The sequence below is a fragment of the Sardina pilchardus genome, chromosome 15 (genome assembly GCF_963854185.1).
Source record: "Sardina pilchardus chromosome 15, fSarPil1.1, whole genome shotgun sequence".
Lineage (NCBI taxonomy): Eukaryota > Metazoa > Chordata > Actinopteri > Clupeiformes > Clupeidae > Sardina > Sardina pilchardus.
Window position 1 is genome coordinate 8698972 of NC_085008.1, and position 15150 is coordinate 8714121.

At 44.6% G+C, this 15150-nt stretch overlaps 2 protein-coding genes across 2 annotated transcripts in view; one reads left to right on the top strand and one right to left on the bottom strand.

Moving 5' to 3' along the window:
- Positions 1 to 1726: 1726 nt before the first annotated feature.
- hyi (hydroxypyruvate isomerase) lies at positions 1727 to 8337 on the top strand. Its single transcript, XM_062556678.1, has 8 exons — positions 1727 to 2147; positions 2634 to 2745; positions 3135 to 3249; positions 4155 to 4233; positions 4369 to 4418; positions 6229 to 6298; positions 7084 to 7218; positions 7907 to 8337. Exons 1-8 carry the CDS (start codon positions 1949 to 1951, stop codon positions 7960 to 7962), a joined length of 816 nt encoding a protein of 271 aa, XP_062412662.1. The 5' UTR covers positions 1727 to 1948; the 3' UTR covers positions 7963 to 8337.
- A 2811-nt stretch (positions 8338 to 11148) lies between these two features.
- szt2 (SZT2 subunit of KICSTOR complex) overlaps positions 11149 to 15150 on the bottom strand; it is a 114601-nt gene continuing 110599 nt past the window's right edge. Inside the window, exons 72-74 of the mRNA XM_062556676.1 lie at positions 14182 to 14295; positions 11548 to 11616; positions 11149 to 11332 (exon numbers count right to left, since the gene is read on the bottom strand). Of these exons, the coding sequence (XP_062412660.1) occupies positions 11189 to 11332; positions 11548 to 11616; positions 14182 to 14295 (327 nt within the window). The 3' untranslated portion in view covers positions 11149 to 11188. The remainder of the gene's footprint in view (positions 11333 to 11547; positions 11617 to 14181; positions 14296 to 15150) is intronic.

Sequence of the window (15150 nt, forward strand, 5' to 3'; positions counted from 1 at the left end):
GAGGTATGTTGCGCTCAAAACCAGGGTATGCTGTCATACGAAAGTGGATTTGTTTTAGCGTCGCTGTATCACCATGGTATCTTATGCTCGCAACCAAACCTGGTCGGGAGCGGGTTATGTGCTTATTATAGCTCAAATCGTGAAATATCACCGCCCTCTGACCAATTCTAACCAATCCATTATCTTGAAAAACAAAGTTATCTCACGTGTGCTAATCTGTCATACTTTGAACAAGTCCAGCCCCGCCTCTGCAAACATTTTGAATCTCGAAGGCGCTTTTAACTATGTTGTGCGTGCAAATATGTCACTACTATGGACATGCATGCCATAAAATATCTGATGACCATCGACTTTTTGATGTTATAGGTTAGACACTAAAAAAGACCACCCTAGATTTCGCTACCACTCATAAATGCGGAAGTAATCGTTGGTTAACCTAGGCTGTCTTGTGCGTCTCCACGCTTCCCGATTGGTCAAAATCACTCCAACCACGAGAACGCGCACAGATCTGAGCTGAAAGCCTAGTTTGACAAATTTATCACATACCTGCTGTCGTAGGATCACTTAACTTAATACCCGAGTTGAGGCTTTGTGCAGCCTCGATATGTCTAGATAACCTAGATTTGTCTAACTTGCTTCGTAGGACACCCCACTGGAGTAGAGCATGGGTGCGTGCCCGGTGTCTCCTGAAGTTGCAAGTGTGGTTTTACCGCTACAGACCACTAGAGCGGCCAAAAAAAACACTGTTCGACCGGTAATGACCCATTTAATCATATATAACAGTATGGAACGAATTGATTAACTGAAAAACATTGCATAGTATACCTTTAATGCTAATCGGTGAAGTGTCCCTTTAAGGATGCCCAATTTACAAATGCCATTTATAAATTAGAGTTAAACTAGATTTACAGATTCTGAGAAGATATTTTTGAGCTTTTATATCTTCCAGACTGGACTATTGTGATGCACTTTTATAAGGATTAGTCAAGCATCATTTCATACAAATGGTCTAAAATATGAAACCAACACAAGTTTGACCACAATACAAAAGTTTTAGCAGAATTACTCCCGGAATGGGGCAGGGTTAGTCTTCATTTTATTTTTTGTTCTGAAGTCTGATGTAGTCAGTTTTCTAAGTTTTTGACCCCTTCCATCTATCAATGACTTTAAGGTCTTGCAAGGTCTAGTTCAACTTTGTGGTCAAGCAATATTGATCCAAAATTACTGACTTTAGGCTATGTTGCTTTACTTTATGTTGCAGCCTGCACATTTTGTTTACACCCTTGCGTTCCCTGGTTTTAACTTGTCCAGTGTGGAGTTAGGCTTTTTATGATCATGAAACTTTTTATTGTTTTTCTGGTGTTAATTATGATATACCTATGCTATTATTTTTTCTCTAATAATTTATTACTTTGTCTCTTACATTGTAGGCTATATAATATAGCCTACGCACCATAATAAATGTAATTCATTAATACAATGTAATTTATCATAGCCTAATCATACGTAGACTGGTAGGTTAGTCATATTAACATCAAATGCTAAATGTAGTTAGAACAGAATAAGGCATAATCAATAACAATGTGTCAACTAAAACAAGCATGCTTCTAATTGTAATGTAGCAATGAAGGCTACTATCAGCGCAGTTTTTTCCCCCCTTGTTTCTAGTCGGGACGATTGGACTACAGCACATGTGACATGTCATGTGCACCATGATGTACACTAGACTAGCCTACATTTGGATGACACACGGTAGTCGCCGGTTATGAAAAGTGCAATAAATTGTTTTACTTTCAGTAACTATCCGTGCAGTTATATAATCAGACAGGTTAGTTAGTTAATCATTTACTCTACACCAACTGGTGCTGCTCGTTTATTTGCTACTGAATGACTGTCCGTAACCTACAACAGAGTTGTTAGTTGTCGCCTTGATTAGAGCGCAGTCACAATGACCGCGTTAAAATTCTGCGCAAATATCTCCTGGTTGTTTACGGAGTTGCCCGAATTTACTCAAAGGTTGCAGGCGGCTGCGACCGCTGGCTTTCGTGCTGTTGAAGCTGCTTGGTTGTATGACTGCGACATTGCAAAGCTTGCCGAAGCAAAGAAACAAACAGGTCTTGAAGTTGTGCTGCTGAATACTCCTCCGGGTAAGACAAAATCCCCAAACTTATTGCCCCGTCGTGTCTGAACCACAGTCTCTTAGGACTACAGTGAAGTATCTGCCATTGCTAACATTCGGTTTTGTTAGTTGTTCCCACAGTTATTATTATAGGCTAGGCTACGTAAGAAAAACGTCATATGGTATTTTTTTTTAATAGAGTAGCCGAGTTCATTATTTATTGATCGTTTAACAGTTAAACACCTCTAGCCAAAGTGCATTCTTGAGCATTTTCAGGTATAGTGTCACCTAGTTTTTACCTTTTTATGCATTGGAAAACACTGATAGTGTTGTTATACCATTCCAGTGTATGTGTTGCTGCATAGTCAGTTTGCCTTGTGGTGCTTGCACCTTGACCCAAGCAGCAAGTGTAGGCTACATACCAATGAGAAGGCTGCATACGTCTGAAATGAGCCAGAAAATAGATGTTCAAACAGCCCCCATGAAGCTGCATTATTTTTGTTGTACTGTGTAGGGGACATGAAGGGTGGTGACCTTGGTCTGGGGGCCGTGCCAGGCCGAGAGCAGGAGTTCAGAAAGGGCCTGGAGCTGGCTGTGCAGTTTGCCAAAGCACTGGACTGCAAGAGGTACAGAACTCACTCACCATGCTCCTGTGACCGCATTAACACAGAGAGCAGAGGTTAGACCATGTAATTATCCATTTACACAGAGACCGGAGGGTGCGCTACGTACTGACCACCACGTCTCATTATGACAACTAAAGGGGTTAATGAGAATTTAACATACAGTAGTCATTTTCTACTTTAAATAAAGTATTTTTTTTAGGTTGCATGCTGCTTATAGCACCTCTCCTTCACTTGAAATCATTCATACTGGTATTAAACACATTTCCCTGCTTTGTGATAGTGTCAGCAAAAACAAGTCTTCGCCTTAGTCTGCAGTGGGTGTTCAGAGCATCAGTGTGTTGCAGGTTCCCCACTGTAAACATATTTCTGCCCTGAAACTGCTTCACCAGGATCCACTTGATGGCGGGGAGGGTACCTGTGGGGGCGGACCGCTCGACTGTTGCCATGGAGATGGAGGCCACCTTTGTCCAGAACCTGAAACACGCTGCAGATGTCCTCTCAAAGGTGACCCTCCTCACTCGCTCGCTCGCTCCGCTGATGGCACAGAGCCAGAAAGGATGCTCAGGTGTTGATCAGGACCCCCCACCCCCACCCATTTTTCTCATCGCTCAACTTTCAGCAGATCACACACACACACACACACACACACACACACACACACACACACACACACATACACACGCATGCACGCACGCACACACTTACTCTCCATATTTTAAACACAAGCATATTCTTGTGCATATACTTCTGGGCGTAGAACAGTGGGTATTGGAAGGGAAGATTTTGAAGAGTTTGTGTACAGACAGGGACTAGTGTTGCTTTTCTACAGTGGTGTAAATAATCCATATTCTATTTCATCTTTGGGTGTTCACCACTTTAGTTCTGAGCTTAATAAGATATACTGTGGCAGCTTCAGTGTGTGATTCTGCCCGAGCAACACCTGAGGTGAAAACAACTGATTCACCATTCATTTAGACCTCCATCTAATGATGTCCCCTCTTGCATCAGTGCACAGATGTAATCTAATTGGCAGACATGTAGGAGAAGTACGACAGCTCAAATTTAGTTTCTAATTGACCCAAAGGCAGTCAGAACGACTAGATGTTTTCTCAGTGCAATAATGTAGTCTAAATTATGGCCACCATGATGGAAGAAGAATTCCACTAAACAATTTCTCACAATACTGTTTCAAGATAGTATAGTATATAATGATAGCATACTTAGAGCATACTTTAGTTCTTACGGTAGTATAATCAGAGAGGGTTAAAGCGGATCTTTGGTAAAGTCGTGCATGTTTTAGTTCTTGATTTAGAATAAAACACATTTTAGTTCTCACTCTAGTATAATAGAGCATAGTTCTTCACAGAGGGTTAATGGTACATTACGTACACTTGTTTTTCTACCAACAGGAAGGAATTCTGGGCCTGATTGAGCCTATCAACACCAGGATAACCGACCCACTGTATTTTCTGAACTCTCCACATCAGGGTAAAAATGCACTGATTGCAGATATTGCCTAAGGCTGGAACTGAGTATCTTAGCAGAATGTTTGGTTTTTCAGTGCCAAATATTCCCTTGGATTGCACACACTGTCAATGTGTTTTTGCTTTATTTCTTTTATAGCAGTTGATATTCTGCAGAAAGTCGGCCACTCCAGCATTAAACTGCAGATGGTAAGTGTGTTGCACTCCATGTAAAGCAATCAAGAAAAGTACATTGAGGGCTCCCACACACTGAGCATGGAATAGGGGGAGACGGAGAACAACACAACTGGATTACACAGTCTAGTTTTTACATCTGTTCTTTTGGTGATTGTTGTGAAAAGATTTGCTCCAGGTTAGGAGGAGAAAGGCAATAACGTATCCCTCTTTGAGTGCATGCCATTGTTTATTACTCATGCCAGTCGACTGTAATAAGGACATTTTATATAAAATGGGCCCATAAATAGTTTCCTTGAGGCATAGTAGCATGGACATGACAAGTGAGTTACTGCTGAATCCTGCAGGACATAAGCATTTCTCTTTGCAAAGGTATCTTGTATCAGCTAAACACTCTCTTAGGAAACTTTGCTTTGAATACCCCTCCCCATCACACACACACACACACACACACACACACACACACACTTTAACAGCGGTTCCAGTGCAGTCATTAACGAATAAGGATGTTGATGCTATTTTTGTCCTTTGTAATTAGGGCCCGAGCACCGAGGTGCGGCTGCTGAAGCAGCGGCTGCACCGAAGGTGCAAGGTCCTATTGTTTTTGCTCAGATTATTATTACAGTGCATGAAAATGCACTGTACTGTTATCGCTGGACTTTTTATTATTATTCTTCCGATCACTTTTTCTGCAATTAATTCAGCTCTAACCATTTAACGTACAAACTTTGTTCAACCATCGTTACGTAGGTCTCTCAAACGACAGGTGCGGTAGGTAACTTTGACGTTTGACAACTTTATACTTTTTAAGATATTTGCCATAAACATGCTAAAATTTCCCCATTGTAAGTCAATGAGTCGAACGTTCGTGTGTTAAAATCTAATGACATCACAATGTTAGGGACTCTATAGCGCCACCTAGTGCATTGTCTGTTGTAGTTGACATATACATTCACGAAAATGAACCTAATTTGGTGGGCATGTGTGTTATTGCTACCGCTAGTTAGGGACAGAGCTCTGGCCTAGGGTGTGGCTAAGTTAGATTCCAAAATGTCACGGGTCGCGGACTGCAGGTGCGAGGGCCCGCCATCGCCGTTTGCGGCTATATTTACTTCCGCTAAGGAGGTATATATCTTCATCGGGGACTGGCATTTGTCTGTCTGTCTGTTTGTCTGTTTGTTAGCAAGATAACTCAAAGTAATGGATGGATTTTTATGAGATTTTCAGGGAAGGTCGGACATGACCCAAGGAAGAAACGATTATATTTTGGGGTGATCCATAATTCCGTTGGGATTCCTGAGGCGTTTATGTATTTAGCTTAGTGGTGTAATGGCATGGTATAGCCACGTGGTGGTGATCTGAATAGTTTAGGTTCAAATGTATGACATCCTAGGAAGAACAAAGCAAGTGCTTTTCTAGTTCCCTTTATTTCTGTTAGCTCTCTTCCTTTACTCACACACACACACACACACATATAGTGGAAAGACAGACACAATAAAAGCGAACAGCGAGTTGCTGACTGAGCAGCAGAGTCCATTAGCCATCCTGCAGCTCATAGGTTTGTTGACAGGCGTCAGGGGCAAGGCGGCAGAGCGGCGTTTCTGTGAATGGCCGCTCAGAGCATCTTTGAGCTGTCACCCAGCACATAAAAGCCAGAGACTGCAGTGAAGTATGATTAAACACAGGCCAGACGAGCAACACAGCAGCCAAAGCCGCGGCAGCGGGACGTGGGATGGGAAGTGCTTCTTTATATCACCACAGAATTCTGCTGTGGAACCAGACTCTGCTGACAGGAGCCATTTTGTTTTCCACCCCGCAAACACAGGATGTCTACCACTGGCAAATAATGGATGGAAACTTGACACAGAACATCCGGAAGTACTTCCCCCTCATAGGCAAGTGTGTGTGTGTGTGTGTGTATACAAGAAAATATTACATATACATATGTTAATAATTTATGTATGCATGTATGTATACTGTACCTGGAGTCATGCAAAGCAAGTCCAGATACGTGGGTATTGTGTGGCTCCCTATTATATCACCAGCAGGTCCTGACTTATGAAAAACAGCTGTACTCACACCCACAGGATGAGAAACTTGTTTAGCATTTGTGCGATGTGTCAGTAGCATTTATTTATTAGCATACTTCCAGTGGGTTGTGCTCTTTTTAATGCCATATTTCAGTAAACATAAACACCTCTTCAGATGCAGGAAAACACGGGCTTGAGGTGAATCTGAAGATGTCAAAAGTGGTTGGATGTTTCATTTAGTTTAAATCTAAACATTTTGGGAGCTGGTCCACGGACTAGTCAGTACAGGCCAATGTTCTTTTTCTTTATCAAGCCGCTATCAGTCTGCACTCACTGCTGCTGCTGCATCTCTTTACCTCCACTCTCCCCCCATCGCCCTCGTCAGACAGAGGACCTCTCTGAAAGGATATCAATATTCCTCTTCCTGAGAACGGCCTCAGAAGAGTGTCTGTGGCCACACATATATCAAGAAATGATCTGTGTTGACATTGCTGAAAGCCTCTAAAAGCCTGTGCATCAAACCCTCCTCTCTAGCCTTATTCATGTGTGTGTGTGTGTGTGAGAGAGTACATGAGTACATCGAATCCATTACTGATAGCTACTGAAGAGGTGTGTAACAGGGCCGTCTGTTCTGCCGCCCCGTGCCACAGGTCACGTCCAGATCGCCCAGGTGCCGGGCCGGCACGAGCCGGACAGTGCGGGAGAGCTGAGCTTCCCCTACCTCTTCAGCCTGCTGGAGGAGCTCGGCTACCAGGGCTACATCGGCTGCGAATACAAACCGGCGGGTAAGTGCACCACTACACCATCCCACTTCAACCCAGTGCACCCTTCAGCAAGGATTCATCTCTCTATCTATCTTAACCAGGACGTCAGTGCTTCTCCATTCTACTGTACCTCCACCTCACCCCCACCCCACCCCACCCCACCCCACGCTTGCGTTTCCATCTCTCCAAGTGCTCATATACCCGGCTGAGCGCTCAGGAGTAGCACTTCTGGTCAGCCGAATAAACCAGATTCAGACGATCGGGAGTCTTATAATTACACAAAGGTGTGTCAGGTGCATAGAGCCATGGAAGGTGGATGACAGTCAGAGCAGGGCGTGGGAGTTGATGGATTAAGAACCTCTGTAAGTAGCTGTTTTTAGGTACACGCACGGCTGAGGGTTTTTCCCTCTGCGTCTCTGTGAAGTGAGATTTCTATTTGCATGATTTTACCTCGGAAATCCGCGAGAGGAATGAGAGGAGGCGAATGTGCTTATTACAGCCTTAAAGTCTCTGTTGCTGGAACAGCTCCCCTAAAACTATTAATGATATAACAATGAAAGTAATTTAAACAAAAGTGGGTCATTTCATTTTATGGTACACTATGCAACGCTCCGTTTCCCGTAGGGATTTCATGAATTCAAGGTTGTTAGTGCATTTGAAAAAGGGTGAGTCTGAAAACTCCTCTAAACGGCTCCCGTTTGTGTTTTAGGCTCTACGGTGGATGGTTTGAAGTGGGCTCAGGATTACTGGAGTTGTCACAAGTGAAGTGCAAGCAGCCACATGAGCATTCAGGAGATGACTTGTGGAAAGACTTCAACTGTAGGCATCTTTTTAAGATGCATGAATTGACTCGAAAACACAACGAAGGATTAAGGACACCATGCAGCAAACCGTTTGGATGTTCATCAGCCATTTCATTCAGACTGTATAAAAAAGGCTTGTATCAGACTGATTCAGGATTATCCTATTTGACATCTTTTGTTTAATCATTATTTGGCCAGATTACAAATGATCCAGTGAGCCCCCCATTCCAATTTGAACATTTAGCAATGCAAGCAAGCGACTACAAAACATTGACCACTGCATGTTTTGGCTAAATGTTTTAACATTCCATTAAAAATCTGGTCAAATGAAAAATAACCCTTGTGTAGTGGTCTGACCTGATGGTTGTATTATATCTGCATCACTGTGTCTCCCGTCTCCTCCACAAGGCCCCATGTATACAGTAACCTGATTGATGTACAGTATGTGCATGTTGGCCAAAAAATCTGTGTAGTTCAGATGCTTTCCAACAAGTTTAAGTTCTGTTGCCAAGCACCATTAGAATGGGATAGAATTTGGCAGCAAAATCCTCCCGCTTAATTTCCTTCCAGTGATGGAGTCTGCTCCCGCACCACATCACATTTTAATGAACAGCCTCTCCTTCAGAATGCTTGCTGAGGAGCTTCGGCACCGCATAAGGTTTGTGTTGCGAGCATTTATTTACTGTGAGGAAAACGTCCTTGTCATCAACTGACCATTTGGTTTTTATTTTCGTTTTGCAGTGAATAGTTACAAATCCATTTGTAAGTACATCATTTACATTTATAGCAGTTCACTTCGATTCTAACACTGCCTCAAAATACTACTGAATGAACTGCCAACCATTAGCCTTTTGCATAATTAAGTATTAGATTACATTAAATATCCAGTGTCTCATCTTCGTGGATCTTAAAATGTACATTGTCTTGCTTAAAAGCCCACAATCAGTACTTAATTGTTTTATCCCCCTTAAAATGAGGAACTCATACAAAAGAAAAACAACAAAACAAAAAAAAACAAACAAACATACACAATTATTTTTGGTTTCCTTCAAGTGAACTTAAGATCGTGTAGACTCAGTATTGCAATAAACGACAGCTCAAAGATGTTTGTGTGGGTGGTGTCAGCGTGCCAAATTGGGATGTGTTGATAAATCAGACCCCTTCCTTCCTTTTTCCCCCTCCTCTTTCTTTTTTCCCTCTATCATCCCTCCTGTCCTCTTTGTAAACTGGGGTCTGGTAGGCTTGCTCGGATCGGGTCGGCCCGCCACTGTGCCAGAATTAATCAGAAGCCTAATTGGATTTTCGGAGATTCTCCTTGCAAGGTCGACACAATAATATCACTTGTGTTGCATCGTTAAGGAATGGCGGGCGAGAGAGAGAAGAGAGAGCGAAGGAAGGCACTTCGGGGATGAAGATATGGCAGTGAGCGGGGGGAAATTAGGTGGCACGTCTGACATTGTAGAAATACAAATGGTGGGCGGAAATCAATTACCCACTACTGCCAGCTGTTACAGCCGCCATCTCACTCGCTCGCCTCGGTGGAGGAGGAGAAAGAAATAAAAAGAAGTCCGCAGGGAATTGTGCCCTGGTCAAGAGCGAGTAGGCAGACGAGGCAGTTGACCGTATAGTGGCCAGATCTGGACCACATCTGGGCCGGATCCGAGCACAAACAAACCGGTGGCCGTGTCTGTCTGACTTCCTTTCTCTACAAAGCAAGGAAACCGAGCTCTAGAACGTCTGCTCATGCTGGACAACCACTGAGAGTTTCAGATACCTGTACTTTCCAACAATCTGTTGCAGTTCTATTGTTGTCAGGCTCCACAATAATGAAAACAATTAAATCAGTAAACTGGTCTGCTCAAGTTCTATCCTGTTGGAGTCTGTCCCTGCTACACAATACTTTTTTTTTTTAAAAATACTCTCCCCACAGAAACTAAGCCAGAAGTGAGTGAACTTTGTGGATCTGAGTTAAGATCCACTAAGAAGAAGAAGGTGTAGGATGGGGTGGAGGGGACATATTAAAACGCAACACAATGTCTTTACACTACAAAAGTTTGAACTTGTTGAGAGAGGAAACATAATGTTAACAGTTCAGTTACTTGACACATTCATACCTGCCTCTCCAAACGCTTGGGGATGAGAACAAGGCTGCAGTTCTGCTTCACATTCTAAAACACTCAAGTATATACTGTAAGATGTGTGTATGTAGGTAAGTTACCAAAGGACACAGTGAAAAAGAAATATGTGAAACAGAGAGTAAGACAGAAAGAGAGAGAGAGAGAGAGAGAGAGAGAGTAAGAGAGATGAAAATTGCTTCGGCAAACAAGTGCAGTCCTGAAATGCTCTTAAGACCGACATGGCACAATCGGCCTCTCTCTCTGCAATCGAGAATGGCATGCATTCTGTGGCCAATTGGCCAAGTGTTATTTCATTTTCATTTTTTTTTTGTAAAGGCAACAAAATTGCATAAATGGGAAGCTTGTGGTGTGCTGCCCCGGAACAATAAGCACTTCAGATCTGAGAGTTCTTCAGTCGAAAAAAAAAGAAAAAAAGAAAATAGGAGACCTTTGCGATGAGGTAGTGTTCAACCTTCGCTTCATTGTGAGCCAGTAAAGTGCCCTGTGTAAGGGCCCAAATGCCCTCTTGAGTGGCGAGAGGCCGGCAAGTCAAGCCCGCCTCCCAACGCTTCCCCCGCTGGCGAGCATCAGGCGGGCGTCCTGACCGATGTGGGCGCGACACGGCACGGCACGGCTTGGCCTGCCGCTGGACAAGCCTCCTTCAGGCGAAATGGACTGTCAGAGTGTTAGCGCAGCGCAGCGCGACACGATGCAGCTCAGCTCAGCTCAGCCTCTCTGTCCAGTGTTGTTGAGAGTGATTGAGATCAATGGATCCCAGAGAGGGGGGACGAGGGGGGAGTAGGAATAAATGACCGGGGTTCCAAGGAGGATGTGTCTGTCATTTGGCACTACATGGCAACAGCAGAAGCAGCAGCACCCTCCCCCCTCCCGACTCATCACACACACACTCACACACACACACTCACACACACACACCCCTCAACCTCTCCCGTTAATACCCGAGGCACAGTTTAACATCTGACAACAGTGCTAAGCCACAATCACCTCTCCAGCGCTCTCCACACCCCACCCCGCCCCACCCCACCCCCCTCCGTGTCCCTCTCTGCCTCTTCACAGGAGGCCGGTCCAGAGGTTGTAGCAGGCGGTGTTCACCACGGACTCCAGGTGGTGGTACATGGAGACCAGCTGTGGCGGGGGACTGGTGCTGGGCGGCTGCTGGGTGGGGAGGGGTTCCCGGAACACCACCTTCAGACTCTGAAAGGGAAAGGGTGTGTGAGTGGCTGCAAACAGAAGGAGTTGGGAGCGGGGGGGGGGGTTGTATAATGAAAATTCTATCATCCTGCCACAGTGATGGTCGCCAGGCTGCCAGTGAGGTTATGTTAAACACAGGGGCGCATTAATGTTATCAGGGAAAGGGAAAAGGCAGACGGTTTTGGATAAGGATCTGTCTGTGCTCAATTGGCACTCACCGTTTTGCCCGCCTGGGCGTCAAGAAAGACCAGCACAAAGCAGTCAGTGAACTTTTGATTCAGAACAGCCTGAGAAACAGGAAGTGAGAGAAAGGGAGGGAAGAGGGGAGAAGGCAGAGAGATTCAGAGAAGGAGAGAGAGAGAGGGGAGGAATGAGTGGCAGAGAGAGAGAGAGAAAGAGAGAAATTTAAATGGCACATAATAAAAGGTCTCTAATAAAAAGTCTGAATTTGTCACATTTTTTTCCAGTGCTTAAAATGAACTCCAGCCTCCACGGTTCATTAACAGTGCTCCAGAGTTTGCCATTAAAAAAAAAAAGAAAATATGTGAAAATAGAAAGAAAAAAAGAAGAATGTGAAAAAAGAAAAACACCCTCAGTGCTTCCCCACTGCACGGAACAAAGCAGGCTTTTGTTTATGCCTTGCCTCTGCTGCGGGTGGAGCAGGCAGGCGGGCAGGCAGGTGGAGGGGAGGCTGGGGCAGAAGGAGGCAGGCCGGGCCCCTGTCATCAGCCCAGGCAATCTCCAGCCCTGCACCGCAGCCCGTCCCTTTTGATCTCCAGCCTGGCAATTACCAAATTAAGCAGGGACTAACCTCCTGACACTCCTGAGGAGCTGACAATTATTCCCCTTAAGATTCCTGTAATCCCCCTTGAGAGCCTCTTCGCAATTTTTTTCCCTTTCTCTTTTCGTTTTTCTTTTTTTTTCTTCTCTTTCCTTTAACAAGACGCCAACACTCACTTCAAAACCACAGAGGTCTTGGAATTTGTTGAATTGATTATTTCTTTTTTTTTTTTTCAGAGAAAAAAAAAAACTTTCAGTAAAGTTCTTCCGTCTGATTTGAGCTGTGGAAATGGTGAAAGTTTCATTTCAGTAAAGTTCAAGGTGACTCCGAGCTGAGCTGTTGCCGGGCTGCTTTTGGGCTGAACTTTAATTTGAGCAAAAAGTATCCTGTGAACAAGAGCACAATGCCACGGAGTGCAGAAAAGGAAGGGAATTAATTACAGGACCCTACTTGTGGATGCTGCTCTGTGCTAACCTTAGACTGAATTAAAGGCCTACTTGTAACACACACACACACACACACACACACAGGGGCGCACATACATACACAAAGACTTATATACTCACACACGCGCACGCGCGCGCGCACGCACACGCACACGCACACGCACACGCACACGCACACGCACACGCACACGCACACGCGCACACACACACACACACACACACACACACACACACACACACACACACAAAAAGACATACAGTATACACACACACATGCCCATACACACACAAAAAACTCAAACCCTACAGAGTAGCTGGGAACACTCTGATCAGTTTTGGCACTTCTTGCCTCAAGCTTAAAATGATGGTGTTGATGTTGGGAGCACGGCACGCTGCATTGAGTCAGCCCTGACTTAAAGGGAGAGCGAGCGAGCGAGCGAGTGAGAGAGAGATCGGTGACTTTTTAATTTTCTTGGAGCCATTTTCGTATGCACGACTCTCTCTCTTTACCACACACTGCGCCATGTGAAGGGATAAGCTGCCTGGTTGGAGGCTTTTTAATCAAGGCTGTTAGTTTGGCTGGCTGGCTTGTTTGGCTTTATTAAATCACAAGCTGACACGTAACAGCATGAGAGGCGGCACCTCAGGCATGGCGAGGAACATCTCTACTTTCTTAGGGGAGATAACGGAGCCGGGCCATGAGCTGGAGCAAGCCATCCAAGACTTGGGGCACTCATTTAAATGGCTTATCAACAAGCAAAGTCGCAGTGCATGAACTTTAGCTGTCGTGTGTGGCGTGTGGCATGTGTCGTTAGACCCAAGACTTTGCACTTAGCCCATAATTCACATTAGGGGGCCTCGGTGTCAGCTGAAAGAGGAGAACTTATTTCGCTCCCCAAATACAGCCATTTTGGAGACAGATATGTCAAGACATTTGCGTCAGAATGTGTCACAGTTAAGCTTTCACTAAACGCCTTGAGCGAACGCTCATGTTACAAAACAATGGTTCAGCATTCCATCATCCAGGCTTTGCGCAAACAAAAATGATGCATGGTTTTGTACACAGACACAAGTCAAAGCATCCTAAAACGGTTAATGTTTTGGTGATCTTGTCTCTCAAAGGGATATTTTTTTTTGGTTGCTGAATTTAGCCTTGACTATATTTCACAAAAGCAATGGCACATATGTTACCATGGGGATTTATTACGTGCTGCAAAACTAATTTAGACTCTCAGAAAACATTCTGACCTGGAAACAAAAGTCAAGTTCAACTTGAAGGTAGAACTCTTTGATTCACAAATGATTTGATGTGCAAAATGTTCTTTTTATTTCTTTTCTTAAAAAGGTCTACCTTGATTTTGTTCTTAAAGCTGTGTTTTTTTGCTTGGATTTTCATTTGTATGCCTCATTAAAAAGACACACAATTGACTCCATACAGCAGAGGAGCTGCTACTGATGTTTTAAACACAAACTCCATTACAACTTCATTGCATCATTCCAGTGACTATTGTGCTCAAAGGTAGAAAGCAGAGTAATCAGGTAATTTCAGTGAGTGAGTGAGTGTGTTTGTGTGTGTGTGTGTGTGTGTGTGTGTGTGTGTGTGTGTGTGTGTGTTGGGACTTTACCAGGTATTGGATGCCACTGTCGTCCACAAAGTGCCTGCAGCTCTGGGGGAAGCGGGTCAGGAGCACCTTGATGAGGCTTTGGTACCAGCTGGGGCTCATGGTCAGGAAGCAGTCCTACAGACAGCAGAAACAACCAATCATGTTTGACTCAAAAGGGGCAGGGCTTGTGTGTTAATCGCAGACAAAAAGACGAGACATAAAGACAATGACTGGAAAAATTACTTCCCTTTTCCCTTCCATTTGAAACAATTACATTTAGCCAGGAAACACAACTGAATTAGGACTATAACGGCATTATTAGGACGTCTATTGAATTGATCCTTTTCTAGTGTAGCGGTTCCGAGATAAAGGTCTCTCACTGCTGTCCAGTTCCTCTGACCCGCTCTGCTTTGAGTGCAGCCTGCCGGCCAGCGCTGTGCTGCACTCGTCCTGTCCTGAATAGAACCGCGCACACCCGAGGCCCCCAGGACCAGCAGCGCACCCTGATTTGATTTTTAAAGAAGTCGTTTAGAATAGGAGGAGACATTTGGGCCGAGATACTGACTTATCAGGCAAATTCTGCATTCAGCACGTGGCCCCCAAATCTGATTTGGAGAGGGAGGGAGGGGTGATGAGATGAAGTGTGTGTGTGTGTGTGTGTGTGTGTGTGTGAGAATCTAATTTGAGGGACTTTTCTTGATATGCGTATCACATTTCTACAGGACCCCTCTCCACTGGGGGCTACATCTCTCCTTGCATTGAGAGAGGGCTGGCAGGCAGGCAGCCACCGTCTCCGGGACACACAGATTAATATTAGCATTCACACGGAGACTTCAGACGGGGCTCACTGACATCCACTCAGTGGTTACACTTCTAGAGGGTGGATGGGGGGGGGGGGGGGGGGGGGGAGCAAAAGCTGGATGCAAATGTTGCAGGAGAAATCAAAAGACATTTATATTCTGACTGTGAGGGGACTGGCGCTCAGGAGTC

Excerpts from the sequence above, each read along its gene's own strand:
- hyi (XM_062556678.1), top strand. The coding sequence starts at position 1,949 with ATGACCGCGTTAAAATTCTGCGCAAATATCTCCTGGTTGTTTACGGAG. Across the intron at positions 6,299-7,083 it reads GAAGTACTTCCCCCTCATAG|GTCACGTCCAGATCGCCCAG; the intron begins GCAAGTGTGTGT and ends CCCGTGCCACAG. Across the intron at positions 7,219-7,906 it reads CTGCGAATACAAACCGGCGG|GCTCTACGGTGGATGGTTTG; the intron begins GTAAGTGCACCA and ends TTTGTGTTTTAG.